At 35.1% G+C, this 27,642-nt stretch overlaps 2 protein-coding genes across 10 annotated transcripts; both read right to left on the bottom strand.

Annotated features, from left to right (window-relative positions):
* Nucleotides 1-633: 633 nt before the first annotated feature.
* LOC111365390 lies at nucleotides 634-9,863 on the bottom strand. Of its 7 annotated transcripts, none has more exons than XM_022985896.1 (9): nucleotides 9,738-9,861; nucleotides 7,357-7,686; nucleotides 7,050-7,214; nucleotides 6,393-6,445; nucleotides 5,549-5,636; nucleotides 4,688-5,448; nucleotides 3,016-3,648; nucleotides 2,592-2,648; nucleotides 634-1,002 (listed from the first exon to the last, which is right to left on the bottom strand). In XM_022985896.1, exons 3-9 carry the CDS (start codon nucleotides 7,207-7,209, stop codon nucleotides 808-810), a joined length of 1,947 nt encoding a protein of 648 aa, XP_022841664.1. In that variant the 5' UTR covers nucleotides 7,210-7,214; nucleotides 7,357-7,686; nucleotides 9,738-9,861; the 3' UTR covers nucleotides 634-807. The 7 variants fall into 7 exon arrangements, with proteins under 7 accessions (XP_022841664.1, XP_022841682.1, XP_022841707.1 ...); XM_022985914.1 differs by having other exon boundaries at nucleotides 7,357-7,445; XM_022985939.1 differs by having other exon boundaries at nucleotides 7,386-7,445.
* Nucleotides 9,864-11,074: 1,211 nt separating this feature from the next.
* Nucleotides 11,075-15,851, bottom strand: LOC111365373 (translin). Of its 3 annotated transcripts, none has more exons than XM_022985884.1 (8): nucleotides 15,517-15,851; nucleotides 14,500-14,801; nucleotides 13,838-13,934; nucleotides 13,612-13,727; nucleotides 12,615-12,659; nucleotides 12,126-12,151; nucleotides 11,638-11,773; nucleotides 11,075-11,459 (listed from the first exon to the last, which is right to left on the bottom strand). In XM_022985884.1, exons 2-8 carry the CDS (start codon nucleotides 14,702-14,704, stop codon nucleotides 11,347-11,349), a joined length of 738 nt encoding a protein of 245 aa, XP_022841652.1. In that variant the 5' UTR covers nucleotides 14,705-14,801; nucleotides 15,517-15,851; the 3' UTR covers nucleotides 11,075-11,346. The 3 variants fall into 3 exon arrangements, with proteins under 3 accessions (XP_022841652.1, XP_022841644.1, XP_022841636.1); XM_022985876.1 differs by having other exon boundaries at nucleotides 14,500-14,739; nucleotides 15,517-15,849; XM_022985868.1 differs by having other exon boundaries at nucleotides 14,500-14,751; nucleotides 15,517-15,848.
* Between the last annotated feature and the right edge of the window lie 11,791 nt (nucleotides 15,852-27,642).

Below are 27,642 nucleotides of genomic sequence, written 5' to 3'. Positions count from 1 at the left end.
TGATATTTAACATGTATAAGTGTACCCATATTTATTTTCTCACCTGCAAATGGCCCCACGCACAAAATTTGTCGACTCGGACATACATTTTAAAAATTAGATTAGAATCAACATAGGGATCTCAATATATACATTCTTATCAAAGACTATGTTTGAAGTCTCATTTTTTAAGACCGTTTCCACTAGTGATTTGATAATTTATCGACTTGTATTCAAGTTGTAAAAACGAAGTCTTTCCAATGACCTGAGTTCGATTTTCGTTCGGATGAAATTCAAAGGAGAGAATAAAAATAAAATTAAACAGATAAAGCGCAACGAGTATGAGCCAAACCGAGCACAAACCACAAACCGACCTACTTTTACACCAAGATGGGGGCTATCCAGCCTATACTCGAACCATCATCGTCACTTCTGAGACCTGCTTGCCTCCCTCCAGTCCACTTCAACTGATGCCCAACTGCCTCTCCAAATTATATATCTCCTTGTGTAGCCCCCAATGGCCCAACTCAATTTATTCATAATCATATCAAATGCAAATAAAAATAAAAATCAATAAACTTGGTTTCACAAAAATTAGAGTGATGATCAAGATTTGCCAAGCTTTGGGACAAAGTGAAAGAGGTATCGAAGCCGTTAAAAGAACAGAAAAAAATTGAAAGATTAAATGCACACTCATATGTCAAGTGACAATCAGTACAAAAAATTTTAAAAACCCACACTCCTGTGCACTGTTTTTACAAAGGATAGATGCAAATATGGAACACCACAAATATGTGCTAAAGATCGCACGTCGTTCTAGCAAAAGTATCAGTTGCCATTTATGCTTCTGAGAATTCTTTTATAGTCGCTCAATGTTATATCTGTACTTCTGTCAGGGGGAACACGGTGAATAATCTTGGGTTTACGACCATTTGGATATGGATAAATGGTGGCCAATTCACAAACACGGCGTAGTATAGGTTTTGGCAAAGGGCGCCAAGCCATATTCCGTTTCTTCTCCCCCTGAATGTGGACATGCCAAAGGTCACAACTTTGGTACACAGATACTTCTCCAATATTCAAGAGTACAATATAAGATTATAGCTATGATATTCACACAGAAAATTAGACCCTTGAGGTTTCTCACAAATATAGAAACACCCACTCACATTTGATAAATTAAAATCACATCCCCTGTTTCTAGTTCTGAGTATCATACACCCTTTCATCACTCTTCAGTCAAATGTAACCTAAAAAGAGGACGTGATATCTAAAATGCCCTTATGAATAAAAGATGAAAATTTTATACTCAGTTGTGGTTAATTTATCCAAAATAAACTATAAGAATATAAATTGACGCATTACACACAAAACTTGTTTGACATAGTTTAAAAATTAAATCGTACAATTTTTTATTTTTTATTTTTTTTGCAAGTGGTATTATTTGTTTGAATATATATGTTAATAGACATAGTATTTTCTTTAACACGAGTTATTTATAAGTACAATTATCATATATATAACATTTAGTATGTTGATTTAACTTGTAATGATCATCATTTAGTAACAATTTTTAATTGTATAATATTTTAATAAACTCATACATACAATATTTTAACTAAATTTAACTTGAATTGTGAAAAAAACAAGTGTTCATATTTAACATCTTCTGTAAACTCATGAATTTATAAATACAAAATTTTATTGATAATTTTGTGTTTGTTAATATTTAGCTCATGTTTGGTACCATTAAAAAATCTTATTAAAATCTAAGTCAAAGTCAACAATTGATTTTAACCATATTTCATATGACCCATAACTTTCCAACCACACATTCCATTAACTTTTAACAAAATCTGCTAAAAATTTGATTTTAATGACCAAACAAGGGCTTGAATTATGCATAATATTATCAATTAAAGAACTTCAAATCATATATTACCAAATTCTTCAACAAATTTTAAGTTGAGATTTTACGTAGTAAGTTATGCAATCATCCAAATAACAATGCAAGTACAAAGTCTTCAAGTATTAGCTTATTATTGTCTGTGTTTGGAAAATATTATAAGTTACTTATAATTTTTAATCAAAATAAAAAATTTAATTCCAACCACACATTTACAACTACCACCACTTACTATTCACACATTTCGGGTATCCATAGATTATGATGAAACCTAAACACACTTGTTATACTAAACAAATTAAATTGCACTTAATTGTAGAAATTTCATCGTTTGTCCATAACATCATTTTAGATATCTCAGGCCCCGTTTGTTTCTCACTTTTGGAAGAATAAGAATGAAAAATATAGTTGCTACGGACCCTATACAAGAGATAAAAATTCAAATTTGATGGTTTTGTGTAATGAATAACGGTCATATTTTTCATTTTAATGAGGAAAGAATGAGAAACAAACAGAGGCTCAATATCATTTTAGATGACAAGTGAATCAAAAAATGATGAATATAGATCTCAAAATAACGGGGAGGTTGTAATTTTTCTAACGTGAGGAGTGTTCCTAATTTGTCAGAAACTTGAGGGGTGTTTCTAATATTTACTCTAATAAAAAATATTCCACATAGAAATGGAAATTATCATGTATGACAAACCTGTCTAGTTCCTTGTTCGTGAATGCCACTTGCTTTCAAAAGATTTCGCCATTTGTCCTGCATAATTTTGCTATCAACCATCAATAAGCTATAACAGGATCACCAAACACATTAAGATCTGTTCAACAATAAAATTAAATAAATAAACTAGTCACTTCTCTAACAAGTAATAGCTTATGTTTTTAGACGAAGTGATTCAACATAGTATCAAAGCACACAAACATCCTCGGTCCAAATTTCACTGCCACATTCATGAAAATTGTGCGCAATCAAAGGTGCGTGTTAAAGACTAAATTTTAATAAATAAATGTGACCCTTCTCTAACATCTTAAGCTATTAAATGAAGTCGTTCAACTAGATAACCCGAGCATCAACAAGCTCACCTCAAGATTCATTTGTGTTTAATGGAGAGAGAAATGCTTACCTTAAGATCAACAGAAGTACGATGGGGGGAAGTTGAGAACAAAAGCTTCTTTATACGACTCCATCTTCCAACCCCATATTGGGAAACCCCATCAATCAATTTCTTAACCTCCGAAATAGTCCACAATATATGATGCTTCCTCCGACTGCTAACTTCAGGTCGTCTGACTGCTGTAACACGCTCGTCCCTTTTCTTTTGACTCGTTGCTGAGTCACAGTCATCCCTCTTCTTTTCACTCACTGCTGTGTCACGGCCATCCCTTTTCTTTTGATTCACTGCTGAAACATGGCCGTCCCTTTTCCTCGAACTCACTGCTGTGACACGGTCATCCCGTTTCTTTTGACACACTGGCGTTACATGATCTTCCCTTTTCCTATGACTCAATGCTGTGACACAGTCATCCCGTTTCTTTTGACTCACTGCTGTAACATGATCATCCCTTTTCTTCTGACTCACTGCAGTGACCGAGTCATCTCCTTTCTTTTGATTCACTGCTATGACAAAGCCATCACGGCCATCACGTTTCTTTTCACAAGCTGCATTTACATAGCCACACCTTTTCTTTTGACTCACTGCAGCAACGCAGATATCTTCCAACTTGTCCACTGAATTCTCATTATCAGAACTAAGTACCTGTTCACATAAATACAGGAATATTTCATTTGACTTTTGCAATAGATAAAGCGAGAATATTTTGAACAAAGAAAACATTTAAATTTCCATTTCCCTGCCCTCCTGTCTGTGATTTTGTTCCTTTTTCCTCTTCTTCTATTTGGAGCAAATGAAGGAGAATTATGCAATTGTTCCCTTTCATTCATAGCCAAAAATCAGTAAGAAATAGGAAAGGATAACAATATAAAGTAGATGTGGCATTTCAAAAACCAGTTCGAATTGACTCCTTTCTACTTCTTAGGCAATGAACATTTGGTAAAATCAGTGAAACATCTTAAATTTTATTGTATTTATTCATGTTCCTAAATACACGTAAATCATAATAGGTTCAACCTAGAAAATCATGGTGTCCAAAAATGAGTGATTTTTTAGATATTTGAATTATTTACTAACAAAATACTTGGAATCTAACGCCATAGCATAAGAGGGGTTTGGACAAAATGCAAAAGTGCTACAAAAGAAAATTGAAAAGAAAAAGATTCTATCAAGTTAAAAAAATAAATTCTACAAATGGTTACTAGACTGGCAATGGTTTATGATATTGGACATTATGATTAAAGGCATGTCCATAGATAAATGAAATAGAAATGAAGATATTTAGACATATCGTCATACTAAAATGGAGAAAATAAATGAGAATGCACGCCAGCCAACAGGTGACACCAATTGGAGATAAATTAAGGAAATATGATTTAGTTGGTTGGGCAACGTCTTGGGTTGACGTGAAGATATTCCTATTCGAAACAGAGATAGGAAGATCAAAATTAAAATGGTCTGAAAATGTTTGATTGGATCTTTCGATAGATCAAGCAATAATTGAAAATAATTAAGCTCGTAATGAACTCATAAAACTCAAAAAAAATCACATTTTAAAGGTATTCTAGTCCTCTGATGTGTCAGACATTGAAATTGAGAAGAAAGCAGCAAAACAATAAAGTTTGCAGAAAAAATAATCATTCATGGTAAGTAACAAGGTGATCATGTTTTGCTTCAAACTTACCATATCTGATGGACGACTCTTTTGACATTCTTTATGCACTAAAGAACCAAATGGCACTTGAATAGCAATGACAGAAGACTCCTCAGGGGAAATTCTCGTTTTCGATTCGATGTAACACTTCTCGCGATTTTTAACTACCAGAGACTTAGCAATAGGGATTGAAATAGAAACTTCTTGTTTTTTCTTAGAATGTCTAGAGATAGGCTCTGCTAATTCATCAATGTACCTCCGTGTAGGCTTACGAGATCTCTTTTGCTTAGTAAGGGAATCGGTGTTGGCCAGGTTTGAGATCTTTGCCAATTCATCCTGGCCATCAGAACCGTTACTCTCAGCATTTTGACCCATCAGCCCAAATTCCTTGTTTTCCTGAATCTTTGAACTGCAGAACAACTCCCCAGATGTAAAATCAGAAGGGAAAAGGCTTCCACCATCCTCATCAGATGATATACCTCGAGGAGAATCGCTCGGTATGTTTTGCAACTCACTAATATTTTGTATAGTAGATGGCGTAGGAAATTTCAATGGCTTCTCCTCAATTGATGTTTCACACTCTTGGCGGATACAAGTATCACTTAATTCAGAATTGCGAAAGTTATCCCGGTCATCCTGGCATTCTGTCACATCGGTTATAGCTAAATCTGATTTCCAAGGTGTATTAGCATCAGAACTTGACCCCCGTATTGGACTTTCTGACAATGACATGTGCAAGCCTTCACTCAAACCATAATCCAAATTGGTAATACTTTGAGCAAATTCAATACCTGTACCCAATTGAACAAATATTTTTGGCGGGTTATCTCACTTGATAATTATAAATATTTATCAGAAAAACAGTTGATTATCAAGGAAAAGGATGTCCACCTGAAAAGTAATCTTCACCCATGCTACAGAAATCATTTGGCAATTGAAAATATCCAGCTTCAACTTCACCTGGCATTACATCAAGTACCTACATGTGAACCATCCCACTGAGAAGATGATGCCATTTAGCAACAGATGTGCACAAAATTCAACAACAACTTGTCAAAGCTATCATTAAGTCTTCTAACTACTACCCTTGAAAGTAACATGTCTTTCGACATCAACAATATTCCAATGTAAACACAGCACCTTATTGCAACACAAGGAAAATAACGGTGTTTAAGTTCCAAAAATGACATTCCGAAAGTCACCTGGCATTACATCAAGTACCTACATGTGAACCATCCCACTGAGAAGATGATGCCATTTAGCAACAGATGTGCACAAAATTTAACAACAACTTGTCAAAGCTATCATTAAGTCTTCTAACTACTACCCTTGAAAGTAACACGTCTTTCGACATCAACAATATTCCAATGTAAACACAGCACGTTATTGCAACACAAGGAAAATAACGGCGTTTAAGTTCCAAAAATGACATTCCGAAAGCAAGAATAATCGGAACGTACAACATTGATTTTGGGTATAACATTAAATAGAGCATTTGGGTACAATCTTGTCCGTAGCCATTTTTATGTATGTGTGTCTCTGTGTGTGGAGAAAGATAAGTGTTTCAGCAAGATTTCCGACAACGGACAACAAGTATTAACAAAAGACACTTACAGACTATCCATCAATGAAAAACACAATTTGCAGTATAACATAAAATTAAACTCGATGATCACATTTCATCGGGACCATACTCAACCATTTATAGGGAAAGATTAAAATAATCATAACCTACTTCTTGCTTCAGAACAACTCCCCCTTCCTGAGCAACACCATAATTTGGTCCAACTGCACAAAGTTCAATGAGGAGTCAGATGGCAGCCAGCAAATACTCAAAACATTTAGGATATTCAAATACCATAGTAAATGAACAACATCCAAGACTGAAAAAATAAAAATAATAAAAAAAAAAAAAAATTTGAGTTGGAAGTGTATCAATAATTATATCTTAACCCAAAAAAGGAAGAAGCGGAGCTACTATTCCATGAGCTAAGCCAGACGGGGCTAAGACCTATCGCGAATTCAAAGCCGGGAACAGAACAAAGAAAATGAACTTTACATCAATTAAGTCCTTCACATTACTAACAAGACAAAGTTGTTCATTACTAAAATTGTAAGACAGAATTCAGAGTCACTATGAATGCTTCCACAGTGGTGCATAACGAACAGTCACACTCAGGTACACAGACTACTTTATTCCCATAGATGTTCCTAACAAAAGCAAGACTCTTTTGATGAGGACAACTAGGGGCTAATAAATGTAAAAATACCTTTCAGATTACTAAGTAATAAATTTTTACATCCCTTCAACCAGTAATTACCAATAAGGAGAAAAATGTATTCACTTAATTATTTGGTTTGAAGAAGAGGGGAGGAGTAATTTAGGCTATACCAAAACTACGGGAAACCTCTTCCATTTTCATGGCATTCTCTGGGATCTTTTCGTTAAAACATAAGACATTATCCATTGAAACGTGCTCATCTTGGGGTTCTACAAGCAAATGTTGAACGTCAGTTGTTCCGTCATCCAATGTCAGAGGTCCATCTTCCATGACACCTGAAAAATAGTATTGATAGAACCAAATATGTCCTATATAAGTTCCCTTCATAAGAAAATAGAATACCCTATTTATGATCAATTAACTGGATCATACATGTGACCGAAGAAAAGTGAGCAAAATAAACAGCAAAAGAATTACAAATATGGATAATAGAGGAGAAAAATCACTCTCTTCTGCATATATGCCCTGAGATACAGCTGAATTTTCAGTTTATCAAGTCCATTCAGCTTCATGTTGAAAAGAAAAACAAATGGGTTAGACAGTGACATGTTTCACTCTCGAAGACAAATTTTCAGAGAGAAAGCAACTAATTTTACTCAACTATTTCCACTCACCTTTGTGGCTGAAAGAAGGAAAATAGTAAATAATTCCTAGCAAAAATTTCTTCTACATTAAGAAACCAAAATATTTTATATTTATCCTAAAAGCTCACACTACTTCAGTGCCGGAAAATCCAACAGCTTATGTCTGCATAGACTCCATAAAGAAAAAATTGAATTTAGATTAAAACAATCTCAGTTGTTATAGCAGATGTAAATAAGATAAGTATTAAGACTTTGTAGTTCAAGTTCTAGCCAATTTCATCAAACATCTGATGCAGGCATAATCTGAGCTCATAGTTGTCATCTATCACTAAATTCACACTCTCTCCCTTAATCTAACAGACACACTTAAACCATGAACTGTTATTGCTATCTCCCTCCGTGTATTTCTCCAAGTCTCAATCTTTACATACTCAAACCTAAACACTAAATGTGGAGCATGCTCAATTTAGACAGCCAGCAAACAATTCAATTGATAGCCAATGAAAATTGAACTTTGGGTCATCACTTATAAAATGCGCTTCGGAGGAACAGACTGGTTTTGGACAATCCATTAATAGTTGCAGAATCATGATTTTAATGATAACTTCCGATGTTTATATACAGTATTCTAAACTGAAGAATCTATTCTAGATTCAAAATTGTCTTTGCATTTCCACAATCGATAAGTTGATTCCTTCCACTTTCGAGCAAGGAAGTTCTTTACAGATTCCAGTTTTAGAAACTAAATTTTAAGTACTTGTTTGGTAGGGATTTTGATAATTGATTTTTTGACCGTTAGAGATAAAGTGGGTCCTACCTGTGAGAGAAGAATTCAAAAATGACGGTCGGAATAGTGAAATAACGGTCCAAAAATTGATTTTAATCGGCTTTTAAGCTGCACCAAACAAGCTCTAAAATAAGTTTTTAAGGCAAGCAGCTGTCTCAATTGCAAATGTGTGTCAATACAGTCAAACTCATTTTAAGGGTTTCTCTAATGAACAACTATTAAATTCAAACAATGGCATTTAATGCCACCGTGATTAACCCTTAACTATATAAGAGCAAGCTTCAATACTCGGATTCCTAAGTAATTTTCGGACATTTGTAAATTTAGACAAGGTCTTTAGAGGAAAAAATTTAAAAGAGTTTTTAAAAAATTTCCCTTGTGTATCCTTTGCACCACCACTTACAGTCACATTATTGATTTTTTAAGAGAGCACATTAATTTAGATGTACAGATTCATTTGATGTTTTCAAATCAATGCATCAATAAACTTGGCTGATAAACAAATTGACATCCTTCAGGCTATAATTTTTTTTCTATGCTCCAGCAATGATCTTTATATAGTTTCCAACAAACGTACTTTTAAAAGGCCAGAATAATATCTCCAGTTTGGAGTCAGTTTTGTATGAATATTGATTGAACTTATCTACCAAACATAAAAAAGTAGAATATACAAGTCAGAAAAAGTACTCTTCTTTTGCAGGATGAATTTATGAGTGAGCCTATTTTCAATTGTCATTCAACAAGAAGAAAAGACAAGTGATATCATAAACCCATAATAATGCATGACATGATATGATATTTGATCACTTAAAATTAAAACTAGAATCCTTACACATAAAAACCAGTTTGCATATTAACCATCGAGTATCAGATTCTCCATTAGCAGCACCCTCACGACTCAAGTGTGGAAATGTGCTTCGCTTCAAGTATTAATTCCAAAATAAAATTTTGTAAATTCATTAATATTTAAACTATCACGTCTCATTAAATTTTAGCACCAGAAATTATTTCAACCCTAAAATCATATATTCTTCACACGTTTCTGTCGAGTTTCTTTTTTCATTTTTTCCTAAAATGTATTTAAATTCAACCATAAAATTCCAATATCTCTTTGTGAAATAATAATACTCAGACAATGCGTAATTTGTAAAGGTCCCTGATCTCACATTGATTATCTTAAATATCCGACATTATCATGGAAACATAAACATCGAATAGCTTAACATCCTTAAACACCCCAAGCCCCCAAAATAAAAACACTAAACAGAAAACACAGTAAACAAGCGATAAACAATTAACAATAAACAACAATAAAAAAAATAATAATTAGCGACAGTACGAGCAAAAAAAATAAATATAATGTCCAGAATAAAAACTTAACAAATTTAAGAATACACGATTACTTCGAATTGATAGAAAGAATTGACCTTAAAGCTTCAATTTTTTCGGCAATTTTAGAGAGAGATGAATCGACCAAAGAGTACAGGGAAAGTGAGGAATAAGAAAAACAAGTTTCATCCAGTGACCACTGACCAGTGACCAGTGTGGAAAAGTAGGTACGGTACTACATTTATTGAACGGAATCGAAAGGGATATAATTTGTTGTAATGGAATCTGAGTTTGGCGTCCGCCGTGGAGATTCGTAGTTAGTTTGTGATTACGACGCTTTAACCACTTGCTTTCGTTGTTGCCTAGGTCGATTTAGTTCATGCTAATCAGCTATGTCCTGTCTTAATCAGGTCAACGCAGATTGACCCTCCCGATTAGATTTATATTAATCTTACGAGTATATATTAGGATAATACTACTTAACGGAGTTCGCTTTTTAGATAGGTGCTACGTCAACAATATCACCTATATGAATTTGTTTTTTCTAACCATCCAACAAAATATTATCACGTGTCCTCTGTTATTAAATTTTGTCAATAATTTTGTCACTGTAACAAAATTGTATATATTATTGTTTACACTTTATTTGTCACTAACTTTTTGCGCATTTATAACATAGAATAATGATATCAATCTTGTAATATTTAGCACCTATCTAGATAACAATAAAATTATTGTGTCTAATGCAAAACCTATTAAAATAGTATCGCGATTCAAATTCAATCTTTGACACTTAAATCTTATAACTTTTTTAGACGCATATTCAAGTCAAATGCTCGGATAAACCATGAAAGAGGAATTCAAATTTTTATAAAGATGTTTGTGCAAGGGAAAATTGTATGTCGCCAATTTTAATTGGCTGTTTTAAATCTATATTTTTTGTGATCTCTCTTCAAATTTATTGGTAGTACGAGCATGGTTTTAGTACTTTAGGAATATGCACACAGTATTAAGTATTAACAATGTTGAGCAAGCAATAAAGGATTTATTTTTTTATTTTTATTTTTTTTTTGGGAAATGAATCATACTTTTCATGTGACGTGATTGATGTAATTCTGTATAAAAGATTAATATTTTTGAAAGAAAAATTCATGGACCAGTACCGTTAGATATGGATCACGTTTAGACGGCAGTCTGAGAGAGAAGTTTCATATGTATGAATTATGTTGACTTATTTCGAGAAGGTTAGCCAACATTAATAACAAGCATATCCGAACAGCATATAAATAGTTTAAATAGTGGATTCTTTGAAATGTGATAATAAACATGAACCAAACCTAATGTCATACATTTATTGCTTAAGATAAGGCACTACAAACGTACTCTAAATATAATAGAACTAAGCGATGTTAAAGTACAGCAATTGAATGGGAGATTGGTGTTAGTGAAAATGGTAAACGGCAAGTAAATGCAGATATTTACAAGGCTAAAATTGTTCAGAGGAAAAGAGAAATTTGCATCATTCTCAATAAATTTTAAAACATGCATTTTCAGTCTAACATTTTAAGTCACTGGTGCATAGCAAAATCGATCCAATCCAAGATTTGTGTTAATTTTGATGAACCCATCCTTTTTTCCAATACAAACGTGATGAACACAGAACACAAAGGAAAATGAGACCAAGAGGAGTTGAAAGCCAACCCTGATTCATGATTGTCCTTGATCTCCTTCCTTGCCTGCCGACTCTCCATTGGTCGCCAAGCCACGAATTTTCACATCGTAGAACACTTCTTCAACTCTTCTAAGATCATACTTCATTCCTGTCACAAGAAAATTTATCGCTTTGAGAAGTTAAATGAGACAGAATAAATAGCCATCCCAAGAATCAGACAAATAGAACAAGAATGCCGAGAAGAATAAAGCCATCCTTCTTCACATCCTCAAGGACCTTAACCATCATCATAGATTGCACAAGCAACACCAGAATGATTAACTTACCATCAAATTTCTTGCGCAAAAAATCATTCCTAAGATTAAGCATGCGAAATGCAGCATGTAGATCTTTCAAGAACTTCAAAACTTTTCTTGGACATTCATAATCCCCAGCAGTCACTTGGTTCACCACATACCTCGGCTGCAAAAGCATGTACCAGTTACTCATTTTCCGCCCGTTACAGAGTGCAAATATCTTACTAACTGAAAATAGTAAAATCAGTTATGTTCAGCAAAAACTGTTTTCTTTTCTTAATTATTTTGGTTATATAAAGTCTAAAACAACGAGCATTATAGTCGAATTGTGTTTGTGAGTGTTTAAAAGGCATCAGAGTTGTTTAGAGCATTCATTTTAGTGGGGAAGGTAAAGGAAGAAAATAATTAGTGACGATAGTGGTGCGCAAACATGATTATCAAAGAATCTCAAGTGTTCTTTAGTGACCCTCCTCCATGAAACTTGGGAAATAAAAAGGATATTTTGATGGTGTACTTACCAATTCATTGGACATAAAACAAATTCCTGTATAAGAAAAAACTCTGGATCAATACAATGTGAAAAATATCTGAGTTGAAGAAAAATGATAACAAAGCGAGATAAGTATAATAATCTTGGACAACAATCAATAGAAGAAAACAAGAAGAAGACCAATCGGATTACAAATATTCAAGGAAGTCGATTGGTCTTTCAGTTGCAAACAAAATGAGATTATAAAGCAAGTTCACAGTTTTCGCCAAAGAAAAGTTCACAAAGTGCCGGTGCTTCCTAAAATAACCAATTATTTTATCATAATTTTAGGCAATTTTAAGCAGCATAAATAAAGGGGTCATTCAATCAAAAAAGATGACAGCTCAGGAGTTGCACATATTGAAAATTTGGAACAAAAAGTTGTATAGCAAAGCATCTAGAGCAGAGAAACCAATCAACACCATGAACTCATGGTCGAAACTTGAAACCAACATGGCCAAAGCTTGGACACACTTACCGATAAGATAGTCTTCGACATCAAGTCCAAACTCAGTCGGATTCACTGTGTCATAGACCAAGAAAGAATACTAAGATGATATCACATTCTCAGCAAACTTAAACTAAAGTAAATCAGTTGGGATTAAAGAAAAAAAGGGAAAAGAAAAAAGGGAACTATTATAAGGTCACCGAAAGGCCTCAAACTTGGAGTACCGCCAATGATACTCGTTCAAAAATGTTCGTTATTTTTGGTTTTTCTAAGAAAAAAAGGAAGGTAAAAGCGAAATTCTTATCTTGCTAGCACCGGATAGTAGAGATAGATAATAAACCAACACTGCAGCTCCTTAGAAGTTAGGTAAGTCCTTTTGCTAATAAAAGTACAGACGAATCATGGGGGTTGATAATTAAAATGAAACTGTTGCTTTGCAAGGCAATTTAGCAACTAGATCCAAATAAGATATGATAGTGGAGTGCAGAAATGAAACATGTTATCGGCAAAGCAAGTTAACATCAAAATCCACATCTTAACATCTTGTAGCAGGTAATTTCACAATATATATTCTGATGACTAGAAACTTCACAGAATACGTATAATCCGAAACTTTTCCAAGAAATCTCTTATTTTTAAGTGGTTAATAAGATGATCAAATGAAGAGAGATGATACTATTTACAATACAAGCCCAACATTTCCTATGTCAAATGAGAAAGGGCAATCATCACAAGTCAACGCGGAGCTTTTATTTCATAGTTGATCTTGAGCTCTCATATTGTCAAAGTGCTTTATCCATTCAGCTGGATTTCATGCTTCACAATCGTGAAAAGAACCATAAAACTACGAGATAACATGCAACTCCTACTCAAAAGAACATATTCCCGGCAGATTGCATCTTTCAACTGAATTTGTAACATTGAGAAACAAAATTATGTAATCCATGAAAACTGTAGTTGTTTGTTGAGCAAGCTAGAAAAATTTTAACCATATGTAAATTGTATTTTGAGTGGAATTTGAACATACATCCAAGTTTCGCCTCAGCTTCAGTGTGCAGTAGAAGAGTCCCAGTTTCTAACCAATGTATGAAGGAGAGCAATGACACTACAGTCTGAGTCTCAGTCCGCCAATCACCATGATACCTAATGATAATAAAAAAAAAAAAAAAAAAAATTCTTCAACTATAACAAAGATTTGATACCACTTAAAAAGTCTGAAAACAAAAAATTGAACAAATTTTTTTCCCTAAAACCTGTAATACTGGTCAGGACATTCACGAATAATTTCTGCAAGCTTGTTATATAATTCCCTTAGACCACCAATTTGTTGCTTTGCCTTCTCTATAACATCTAATCAAAATTATAACAATGACAATGAAATCAACACCAACAACAATGGCAATTATAATAATGATGATAAAATAATATTTTTCTATTACATTTAACCGATGCACTAGCACAATCTAAATTGAACACATTTTATAGTAATCAATAAATTAGAGTTCATCCATTGATTACAAAGCCCAAGTGAGGGAGAAGGAACCAATATACTATTATAATAATAAAAAAGTGATGGCAGTTTATCACAAAGACATACCTGAAAACCCACTATCCATTCAGCAAAACTACACCTAATCGTAAAAAATGTTGAAATTATTTAAGCTTGACACCAATATTGTCTTCTTTTCTCTGTTTCTTTAAAGTTACTTATCATACACTAATGTTTCTTGGAAGAGAATATAAATTAATGATAAATTCAGCAGAAAAGAAAAGGTACAGGTTGAATATAAATTAATGATAAATTCAGCAGAAAAGAAAAAAAAACAGCAATCAGATTGAAATAAAATAAAACTTGAACTTTAATATTCATATTGGAAAACTGAAAGTTGAAATTATGTAGATGACAGGAATGCACCGGAGATAGAGATGGAGTGGTGGATGAGGAGAACGCTAGAGTGCATGAGCCATGTGGTGGACTCAATTTCCATAGCAACAGCCCGAATGCGTTCGCGTAACTTGCCAGAATCTTCCAGCTGGCTCCGCAACTCCTCAAACTGCATCTCCAGTTTTTCAACTGTTGGTGAATGTTGCATGTGCATTTCACCCTCCCCGTCCGCCATTGATTTGAAAGAAGTATAGGGAGAGTGATAACAAACTGGCAAAATGGCTACGTATTTCAGAAGAAAAGTGAGGGGTTATGTTGACAGCTACAGTAACCTTAATAAAGAGAAACAACAATCAATATTTAGAAGGATCTATAGGAGTTTTACATCCTATTATGTCGAATCTTTACTAGTAGTATGTAATATTCTTTTCGTATTCAAATATGTTGAGTGAAATGTTCTACCCAATGGAAAGTTTGTACCTAAATCCTTGGAAGTAACAATAACATGACATCGCAGTTCTCAAAAACAGACAATATCGAGAATTGCATAATCATCAGTAATGGCAAAAGAAAATTTCCAAGTAGAAGTACAGGGAACAACTAATTCTTCTATATCAGTGTCTTTAAGCAGAAATCAATTCAAACTAGATGGAGCGAATATCACACTTCCAATTTCATAGAACTAGAAAACGCCGGAACATATATCATGTAATCTTCACATATACTACTCTTACAAAAAACTGCATTTTTTTCCCTCTCTCTTTTCAAGTGTTTAATCAAACATCAAAAATCCAATTGCTCGTCTGCGGGGGGGAAAAAATAATAATAAATAAATAAAAACTCCCCCCAAAACGGAAAAAGGCATTAAACAAGTGATAAACAATTAACTATAAACGAGAAGAGAAACACAGTTAGCAAATAGCAACATAAAATGACAAAAACAAAACCAAAAAAAATGAAAAATCTATGTACAGATATACACGACAATAATAAAACCAACCCTCCATAAAAATAAACCATTTACTTCAAGTTCGAGTGAGAATTGACCTAAAAACTGAAATTTTGTCAACCGACTTTTAGCAAAGTGAGAGAGAAGAGGGAATCGCCGAGTAGAGAGAGGGATGGACCGTATAATGTGTGGAACCAAAATGGATATTATTGTCATGGAATCCGAGTTTGGCGTCCGGCGGGACGTAATTAAGGATGTGACGACGACGTTTAAAAGAGGTCACAGTTCAGTTTTATTTGTTGCCTAGCGTCACGGATCATAAGGAGTGTCTTCAGCCTTGGCGTACTACGAGAATGTCATGGTATTAAGTGGGAATAGGAGATAGGCAGATAGCAAATTAGGCCCCAGCTTTGACAGTACATGGCGATGACGGCGCCGCCAAATTTGGTGGGAGAGAATGGTCACAGTCGATATGTCCAGGTTGCAATTGGGAAAATCGAGTAACCCAGGCAGTGCGCTATAACTAGATGGAAGCACCTGTGGTAAGAGGACGCAAGTAGGAAAAACATAAGTATTGGGGCAAGGGACGTAGGCCAAACCTGGAGTTAAGGGATGCAAGCAGAACCAATGCAGGCACTACGACAAGGGACGCAGGCAAAACCAAGATAGGCACTGCAGCAGGAGGACATAAGTAGAACCAAGACTCAGGCAAACTGCAGACATTGTGGCAGGGGACGCAATAGCAAAATAGACAGACTGTGTAGGCAGAAGTAGGCTAGGGACGTAGACGTCGACAGGGGACACAAAGACGGAAGTCAAGTTTTCTAGGTTGAAAACCACTATCTTGAGGGGAAGCAAAAATCCTGGACTGCCAACTTGACAACTTGTTTGAGGAAACTTAGATCAACTTGGCCACCACGATAGAGGCATGTCCACTTGCACATAAATTGTAGAAATTGTCAACTTGCATGAAAAGTGACATACCAACTAGAATAGAGTTGGAAAGGGAAAGATACATTGCAACATGACAACTTGCAAGTGTAGAGACACATAACCTGCAAGATAGCAAATTCCAACTTGGCTACCTTGTAGTCTAGGGAGGTGGAAGGTAACTTGTAACCAATGAGGACCCTTGGATCAAGATTAACTCTAACCATAGATGCCAACTTGCATACCATGAGTCTACCTATAAATAGAGGTGCTTGGTACTTGTAAATGATACGAACTTGTATGAGTGACAGAGAGTTGAGAGAAAATTCCCATTGATAGAATGAGAGTGAAGGAGATAGAGAAATATCTTTGTAGAGAGAAAATATTATAGAGTTTGTAAATAATTCTCTTACAATTATATAATGAAGTTTTCCCCAAATATATGAGTATGCTCTTTTTCTCATAATTACCTATCTACTATCTCTACCAAAGTAAACATATAATTCAGCCTCATTCGTTAAATTATCATCGGGGTTTAAGGCTAAATTAATGTTATCTCATGGGACGAAAGTGTAGAGCATTAAGGCCGCACGGTTCTAGCGTAGTTAGGGAGTAATGAAACTAGGCCCATGACAGATGGTATCAGAGCAAAGTTCACGCGTGGTTGAACCAATTTTTCATCTCATAGGTAAGGTGACGTCCATGCATGGTTCAATTGGTGTGGACAACAGAGTCGGTATCAAAGCAAAGGTTTAGTTGTGGTAACCAAGTTCGGCTGTGGTAGCCAAGTTTGTTGGAGTTTTTGGAGCTAGATTTGTGAGAGATGCTCAAATGGCGGAATCTCATGATGCTGTCAAAATTGAAGTAGACGAGAGGGGACTTAGTGTTTCCCCAGTAGAATGAATGAAGACACGTGGGAAAAGTAAAATACAGGAAGCTTCGATGATGGAAAGGAAACTCAACCCGATCATCATCAATATGGGTGATAGGGTCGAATCCTTTGAGCATTCCTTTAAGGCGTTGGAGGAGCACGCTATTGGAAAGTTAGAAACTTTCTAAATAAATGTCCAAAAGATGATGGATGATCAAGCATCGTTGGGGGATGATGTCCAGGCGGTAAAGCATAATGTTCAAGCTGTGGGAGTTGGACAAGCCACCATAGGTGAAAATTTCACCTTTCTCCAAGCCAAAGCCGCTGATGTTGTTGGTGCAATACAAAGGCAGGTAAACAAGTTAGCCATGACATTGGATAAATGAGCCAGGAGTTCACGCAAATCAAGCAATCAACTATTGGTACTAGCGAAGGTACCGCTATAAGTGTTGTTCTCCCAAAGATGGATTACCCGACGCCTAAGGACTATGATGGCTGAACAGATACCGTGGATGTGGAAAACTTTCTATGGCAAATGGAAGTGTACTTTGATGGCGTGAATATTGTTGAGGAGGCAATGGAGGTGCGGATTGTGTCAATGTATCTCTTGAATATTGTGATGTTGTGGTGACGTCTTAAGCATGGTAAAATTACAAAAGGAATGTGCAAATTGACACTTAGGACGAGTTCAAACAAAAGCTAAAGAGGCAATTTTACCCGGAGAATGTCGTCTATGAGACCCGTAAGAAATTGAGGAAATTGAAACATACGGGGACAATTTGTGACTATGTCAAAGAGTTTACAACCCTTACGCTTCAAATCCTAAGCATGCTGGAGGATGATTTGCTATTTTATTTCCTAGATGGCCATGCAAGGTAGATGCAACAAGAATTACAATACGCGGAGTCAAACCATAGACGAGGCAATTACGGTAACTGAATTCTTGATAGAGTTTGAGGAAAGTATTGAGACGGAAGCTAAAACTATCAAACCGCAAAAGAAATTTTGGTGATCATAGGGAAGGAGCAAGGAAGGCCATGCAGTGGGGTAAGTCGGATTGGAGGCAAAATTCTAAGGTTGATTATAGACCCCCAGCAACACACAAGTTTCTTGGAGGACGGAGTATAATGAGAAGAAGAGGGATAATTTTACACTTCATGGTTGCTTTATTTGCAAAGGACCATATATCATGAAGAATTGTCCTAAGTTAGGATTATCAGGGGCCATTTCAATAGCAAACTGGAGGCCGTAGATAGCTAAGATGAGGATAAAGTTCAGATGAATTCATTCCTGTTGTTTAATGCTATGAGTGTTGAATCCGTTTTCATTGAGACAAAAACGTGACAGCTTTCGGGGATGCAATTGGCTAAAGCCCTTGAAGATGATAAGGACATGATGCACGTAGAGTTGTCGAGGGAACTACTATGAAAGAGGAAAATTGATGAAGCATTGTCAAATAAGTCAAAAATTGGGTGCAAGAATGTTCAAAGCTTCGACATGCATGGGAACCCTATGACCAGAGGAGTCGTCCATCCAAGGAACCAATCCAAAGGTTTAGAGAGTGATTGTTGGTGTCGAAGGTGGCACATGTAAGAGGTTGCAAAGGGAAGAGGTGCAAGGGACATTGTAGTCGCCTGTCCATCAAGGAGATGGTGTTGCAAGTAGGAAGAACTTTGATGCCCATTGACTTTGAGGATATTGCAATGCTTAAGTTGTATGAGGACGCAAGGAACACGTCCGCTATAAGAATGTTAGCAAATTGATTGGGGGAAAATGTCCCGGATCACCAAAGAGCGATTTGAGGTTTGGCATGAGATGAGAATGTCATGGCACTAAGTGAGAACATGAGATAGACATATGGCAAATTAGGTCCAAACTTCGATGGTACATGGCGATGAAGGCGTCGCCACATTTGGTGGGAGAGTGACTTACATCCAGGTTTGGCTGAGAAAATCATGTAGCATAGGTAGTGCGCCATGGCTGACGAAAGTACCTACAGTAGGGGATGCAGGAAGGGAAAACACTGATATTGCGATAAGGGGAACCCAGGCAAACTGTAGGCATTGCAACAGGGGACTCAACAGCAACACAGGCAGACAATGACATGGGACGCAATAGACGCAGGCAGATGCCTGTAGGGAACGCAAGGGTGGAAGTCAGGTTTTTTAGGTTGAAAACCACTATCGTGAGGGAAATCAATATCGTGGACTGGGTCAGTGGTTTTGGATGTAAGTGAGTGCCAACTCATGCTAATTGAGCAACATGCATGAGGAAGCCAAATGCAACTTGACAACTTGCTTGTGAAAGCAAAGTCCAACTTGGCCACCATGATGGAGACATGTCTACTTGTTTAGAAAGTGACATGCCAACTAGCATGGAGTTGGAAACGGATAAATACATTGTGACATGACAACTTGTAAGTGTAGAGAAATGCAACATTTAAAGTAACAAATACTAAATTGGCTACACTGTGGTTTAAAGAGGTGGAAGACAACTTGCAACCAATAAGGACCCTTGGATCAAGATCAATCTTATTCATTGATGCCAACTTTCATGCCATGAATTTGCCTATAAATAGAGGTGCTTGGTCATTTGTAAATCATATGAATAAGTAGTAAGAGTAATAGAGAGTAGAGAAAAAATTATCATAGATGCAATGGGAGTAAAGTGAGTTAGGGTGATATCTTTGTAGAGAAAAAATATTAGAGAGTTGGTAAATAGTTTTCTTTTACATTTGTATAAAAAAAATTTCCCCAAATATATGTGTGTGCTACTTTCCTCAGAATTTCTTATCTACCATCTCTACCAAAGTTAACATATAATTGCCCTCATTGGTTAAATTATTGTGGGAGTTTAAGGCTGATTTAATACTATCTCGTGGGAACGGGAGTTAAAGAGCGTTAAAGCCACACTATTCTGATGTAGTTCGAGAGTTACAAAACTAGGCCCGTGACACTAAGCTGGTTTAGCTGCTATTTGATAATTATTACTTGAAAACTTTATTTTTTAATATTCATTTTAACTACACATTCGTGTAATAAAATATGGTAATTGGCACAAAACGTCCCTACCTTTCAAGGTTATCGTGGAAAACGTCCATACCTTTCATTTTTTGGCATTTTTGCCCCTATTTCCACCTTTATTTGCGCTGAACATCCTTTTCATTGTTTTTTGACAATTTTACCCTCCATTCAAATCAAACAAAAAGAAAAGAAAGAAAAAAAAATAACTAATTGCAACCACAGTCCCAAAATTTCAGAAAACTACAAATCAGTCACAATATATAGGAGGCCAAATATGAAGCCCCATTCCGACACCTTCTGGCCACCAAAACCACGGAACCAATACACCACCTTGAAGCCCTCGTTGCCCTCTATACAGTCTATCCTAGAATCGTCCCTACCTCCATCGGATTTGACCAAAATTTCGTCCCAAAACCAGCCGTTCGCGTCACACAAAACTGTCAGCAACTCCATCTTTGGCGACTCCCAGCCCAATCCTATCATACTGGTAGACTTCCCTCATCATGGCGCACTTAACCATGGTTACCAAACACCTATTGAACTACCCAATCAATAATTGCAGCCACTATTTTCGCACGCAGACTTCAGAAGCTATTTTCGACGACGGCGGTCGATATCTTAATAGCGGACCACCCCATCCAGATGGCGAAGCTATTCCACCTATGGGTCTTTCACAGTTTGGTACAAATCTTGCAATCCACTCCGGTATAGTTCATACGCAAGCGGGTTTAGATTTCCCTTCAACTGAGGTTTTGAAACTGCTTCAACCTTCGAATCGACTTGGGGAAACGATTACTCAATGCCAAACGTCGATGGTTATACCGTCAATTCATCCAATTCATCATCCAAGCTCGAAAGCCTATTTCGACTGCATACAAAAACACGGCTCAATTAATTGAAGGAGCTACAATGCCTAATTCCATCAATTTGTCCAGGGATATTGCAATTCATGCATAAAAAATAGTGGATGCACAATTAATTCCAGAAATTATAGCACCAATTGATCCAATTTTGCAGCCAAACATCACCTTTGACTGACGAAAAATTGGATGGGACCTCCCTCCTATATTTGTGACTAATTTGTAGTTTTTTGAAATTTTGGGACTATAGTTGCAGTTAGTTTTTTTTCTATCTTTTCTTTTTGTTTGATTTGAATGGAGGGTAAAATCGTCAAAAAATAGTGAAAAGGACGTTCAGCGCAAAAAAAGGTGGAAATAGGAGTCAAAATGCCAAAAAATGAAAGGTAGGGACGTTTTGCACAATAACCTTGAAAGGTAGGGACGTTTTGCGCCAATTACCCTAATAAAATATTCTAGACGTATACTCAAAAATATTTTCTATTTTTTAACCACACATTCTTCTAAAAATCATTATTCAAAACATAGTTTTTTCAATTTAATGATTGTCAAACAAGAGCTTAGTTCCATTCATTTTCAATTCTTTAAAATATTTATATTAATTATATTACAACATAAAATTATTATGCCCTTGTTTGGTTTCTATTATTTTCAAAATATTTTTTTTGCTTTCATTTTCAATCCCATATTTTTTAATAAAATAATATTACATATAGATCCAATTTTTTTTTATTGTTTTTTAATTAGATAGTTTCCATCAAAATATATTTTCAACAAGAAAAGGCTCAAAGAGGCTCTATAATTATTAACATTTTTAACCTTTTGTAACAGTTTTGCTACACTAACATATTTATTGGCTTCTTGATTGACGTCATGGCAATTTGGCATTTATTTGAATAATACTTATTCAAATCAATGGTCAGATTTTTTTTCATGTCATGGGATATCAATCAAATTGTCAAAGTAACTTTATTCTTGTAATAATATTTCAATCTACCTATGTGTAATAATATTTCAATCTACCTATGTGTATATCCTGATCTGCACCCCGACCAATTGAATTTACACTTCACACAATCTCATATCATCTTTCACATTTCACACACTTAATCCAACTATCACAATCTTGCCACATCACGTGGAGTATTTATGTAATTCCAAAAAACGTAACAGAAAAAAGGACAGAAATTCAATCACAAAAGTTGTATAAACATGAGCACTTGTTTGAGCCCCCATTATTTGGCCAAAAATATATTTTGAAAAAGTAGATTAATAGAAAATGTGTGATTAAAAATAAGAAAAAGTTTTAAGTTTACGTGCAATATAATTTTATAAAAGAATGTGTGATTAAAAAGAAGAGAAAAAATGCATTTTGAAAATAATGAAGATCAAACAATAAAACATGTGAATGATACTATTCTTTGATCTATACTTGCTTAAATACTATATTTGTTCACGAACCAGAAACAAAATGTGATATGATAACTTTGTATTTCTTTTATACATTAGATTGAAACTTCTGCAAAACCATATTAAGCCAATGTTTGGCTGGTTAAAATTTTTACGTCTAGCAGATTCTGCTAACCGATGAACAGTGCTAAACTGTTTAAATAATTTATTCAGACTGATTCTGTCTTTGCATCAAATGCTTGCAGAAAATTTCTCCTCGAAAATTTTATGGATGGATATTTTGGGATAGGAAAAATGTCTACAAATCTTGAGTGATGGACCGAATAAAATTCCATTTTATGCATCCGACAAAAAGTTACCTCACAGAGTTTGAATGAAAAAAATAAGAGTTTAATACAAATCGAACTCAAACTCACACTAAAATAAATGATAAGTACATTTAGACTGTCATCAACAAATTAATAGCTTATTAAGGTATGTGCTCAAATAAACATCGGAAATCCTAATCATATTTCCTGTACCACCCATACCAAGAGTAAAGATTCTTCCATGTATCTCATTTTTTTGCCCTCTGTTTCTAATATAAGTGTCCAAATGGAGCACATGATCACTTGTATCCAAACAAAATTCTCCCCATGAAATCGATAGATTGCGTAATCTCTTGAGAATAAAGAATTTTTGTACCATTTTCTTCCACCGAAGCAGAACAGTGACAAAAATATGTTGTTTGAGCTGTGCCCTTCTTAAACTTTTTTCTGCTCCATATCCCACTTGACATACTCTAACTGTTTTATCCTAAGTCCACTCAACTTTTGACATAAACACTTTCAATATGTAATTCATGCAATTTTATAGAGTTCTATTATTTAATATTCAATTAAATTAAATAATGGAGTCCATAAATTCAAATTCTAATAATTGTTAATCACAAAGAATTATGATTATGAGATACAAATTACATATGACTGAATTTTAAATAATCCATTGTCTTAAGTAATAATGAGATATGCACTCGTTATTACGAAGAGACCATCATGTGAGACATCTTTTTTTTGCTAACTCAGGTGTCCAAATTTCGTCCGATTAATTCTGAGGAACGACGACCTTTTCCCTTGGTGCCACTCGAGTAAATTCAAATGCAGTCATAATTTATACACACTTGACCAGACATTTGGGATGTGATTTTCCTCCCTGTCAACCTTCATTTACGATGTGCAGATAAGACCCCCCAAGGGGCGACAAAACGCACAACAATTTTGCCTCCACAAGACATCTACTTTTTAACATAAATGTTGCCTTCTAGCTGTCGAAGGGATTTGAACTTTCAATACTCCGTATAGAAACCTCCTACTTTACCACTACACCATGCTCATGGGGGCTCACGTGTGACATTTCTTAATTTTGAAGTAATTAATCTCACAAGCAAAAGTACGATGACACTTAAATAACTACATGGATATTTTATTATAAAATAAAACATTGGAGACCTGCTAGAAGATTTCACATTGATAACTATCTGAGTGTCAGTAGTTAATTTTTAACATACAATAGTGGAATGGGTCCTTCAAATTGAAGACGGTCATACTCTGGTGATATTAGATGTTGCTCTACTAAGAGTCGCTAATACAACATTGTTCGAGTATGTCAAAAATCATATGAAGGTTGCGAATGATCAATAGAGAATTCGTCACTCCTAACTAGTAAGAGAGTATGATCTACATTTCATTTAATTAAATTTGATGATGAAATCATTGACTAAGGTGTACTCATAAATCGAGACGGAGTTTTCGAATTACGTTGACGTAATAGTGAAACAAAAGATAATATCAATAATTGAGATTGACACATATCCATATCTCGTAATTGATCGAATCATATTGACGAAAATATTATAGTTTCAGAGTAAAACGAACAGTTTGATTTTGTCCGCCGCATGACATTTCATGTCATATGTATTGTCCTGACAGATTGCTAAATGTCAATCTCAGACGACGAACATGAATTAGTAATAAATTAAAAAGATGTATTTTAATTAATCAATTTTAATTAAATCAAAATAAAAATTCACGACATCGTGATTGGGAACCTAATGAGTCATACCAAAAGGTGAATTAGAAGAATGAAATTTATCAATTAATTAATAGACAAGTGTTGGACAATTAATTAATTGAGTTGCTTGTTAATATGCCTGAATTAATTAATTTGTGGACCAAATTTAATTAATTAAATATTGGACCAAGTTAAGTTTAATAGACGAGCCAAGTTCACTTGGACTTATATTCGTAGGTTGCTAGGGTTTGAAAAATCAGTAGAGAATATAATAATCCTTGCTAGCACAAGAAAAGAAAATTCTAGTTCTCTCAATTTTTTTCTATGTAAATTTTCATTGGAGGTTGGACAACTGAACAGTTGTGGATTGCAGATTGTGATTGTTCATACTCAAGATCAGCAAAAGGGTTTGCAAAATTTATGAAAGGTACTGTTGCGGAAGCTCTATTGAAAGATCTTCAAATTAGTGATTTTCGGGTTAAGTCCAACGCACCTTTCTCAACCAACAACCAGTCCAATCGGCCCCAAACCACAACCAATCAATTCACCTCTATTGCTATTCAATCTAACCCACGTAGAATAAGAAAAGATGATGATTTGTGGCCACAAAGGCTAGGAGAAGACACCACAAAGGTATACTATGAAGGAACAACTAATTGCACACGTTAAACAAGCGTTTTGGACACTTCTAGAGGCCATTTTTCACACATAAAGGGGGGCAGCCGGGATTCCTCTATTTTTCTCTCAAAATCACACAAAATATCACAAAAAAGTGGCTAGGGTTATAGCCATATATATACTCTAGGGTTAGACTTTAAGTTGGACCTTTAAAGAGGTAAACGGGCCAAGATTCAAATCATCCGAGAAGGAATACAATTGGGTCGGGTGTAACTCATAGACTTGGTTGTTGGACTTATTTCATTCATCGGCCTATGTCTATAAAATAATATTAATCCACGTTAACATCATAACCCGGAATTTATTGGGTATCAAAAACCCAACAAATCTCCACCTTGATACCTAATAAATATGCAAATAATCAAAACACACAATTAGCACTTGCATAATCAAGGTTGCCAATAAAATTGGATCACAGACCTTACCTCTTGTTTTCAACTTGAAACACATACTATACCTGCTCCATGTACTCACTGGGGCTAAGGTCAAAAAACACCCAAGTAGAAACAAATATTTAACAGTAAATAATCAAGAGCAAATACACATGTGATGACGATATACTATATGATAACACACACAGATCTTTTCAGAAACACGTTCACATAGAATTATAGATTAATACCAAGTTAATCAAACCACGGTCAACCACATATGCAACACATGCATAGATGACCCTAAGAAAGGATCTCACCACACTTATCTTATTCTATTTCGTATTGCTCACACCTCAAGAACACATATCTCCTCTCATCATCCAACATGCTCACTAAACTGATCACCCAACTCATGTCTGACTGGCAAGTCACAATAGGTCCTAATTCCACGGGATAATCCTTTATCTTCACATCACTTCTCCCAACCTATGTGGATAATGGGTCTTTACCTAACAGAAGTGATAGAAGTGTCTCTCTTACACTCCACCTGATCAGGGTCTCTTTACAGATAAAGAATTTTAGACATTTGATCACATCTCCACTCGTGATCCAAATGTCACACTCCATATCCCCGGTACAAACCACAATATACCCCTAGATATCTACACTCCACCTAATCAAAAGACATCTAACACACTGCTAACGCATCCTAACCCACTATGCATGCAAACAATTATACCAAGTAATCCTATTGTCTCAAATTCATGCAAATGCACATATCAAACACATTGAAATGTAGTAGATAATCATGCAACAAAATTTAAACAATCATACACGTGTAGAAAAGATCACACACAGATGCATATGCAGTGACTAGGTTTACTCTCTCAATAAACATCACTGGGGTCATAGCTCGACCCCTCAACCACATTCGTCTCACCTCTCATCTTATCCTTCTTCTTGGGACGGTCCCTAATAAAGTGCCTAGATTTACTACAACTGTAACACCATCTACCACTAGACTTGTATCGTCCCTTGCCCTTTTTCTTACTACCCTCATCACTCGAGTCACTACTCAAATCACTACCATCTTGAGTTCTACCCAAATTCATCTGCTTAAACTTTATCATACTCCTCATCATATGTAACTCATCACATGTAACTCATCACTCCTCTTTTCCTCTTTTTCAGCATTAAGCTCCATCTCCTTACTCCTAAGCGAGTCTATGACAATCTCAAGTGTTAAGGTATCCCTACCGTACTTAATTGCATTCTTAACTTCCCTATATGAATCAGCTATGGAATTAAGTAGAATAATAACCTTATACGTTTCAGATACATTTTCATCACAATTAACGATGTCTTGAACTAACTTGTTAAAGATATCCAGATTATCATCAAGATCCTTTGAATGATCTATTTTAAAGCTGAAAAATCGTTCAAACAAGTACAATTTATTAAGAGTAGAATTAAGCAAATATAGGTCCTCCAACTCTTCCCAAAGTTATTTTTTGTAGAATCAAATTTTCCTACTTTTCTCAAAACAGTGTCAGACGGGTGTAAAATAATAGAAGTGCATGCAAGTTCATCATACTCTTCTTTTGTGCTTCTGTTAAATTTGCAGGAAATTTGCCATCTATCCTTTAAAACTTTTTGTTTGATCAAAATACTCTTCATCTTTTATTGCCAAATTGAAAAATCCCATTTCCCATTAAAAATTCCAACTTCAAAGTGAGAAGACATTTTTAAAGATAAAATAGAAAACAGGACAACCAAGTCACAAATAGGTCACACAAAGTAATCCTAAAGTTGCAATATACACTGTTTTAGATTCTCATGGTTTCGTAAAATTTACGATCTTAGATCCAGGGAATATTCGAACGGGTCAAGTTCAGGTGTTCTAATGGGATAATTAATGCAAACACGAAGGTATATAAACAAAAATTTCAAATTTTCACGCAACAAGTCTCACACAGTGACTATATGATATATAAAGCACAAAATCAACTACCAACTTGCAATCAAAGTTCAA

The sequence above is a fragment of the Olea europaea genome, chromosome 2 (genome assembly GCF_002742605.1).
Source record: "Olea europaea var. sylvestris chromosome 2, O_europaea_v1, whole genome shotgun sequence".
Taxonomy (NCBI): domain Eukaryota; kingdom Viridiplantae; phylum Streptophyta; class Magnoliopsida; order Lamiales; family Oleaceae; genus Olea; species Olea europaea.
Note: the sequence above shows the minus strand (reverse complement) of the source record. Positions and strands in the feature narration are given on the sequence as shown.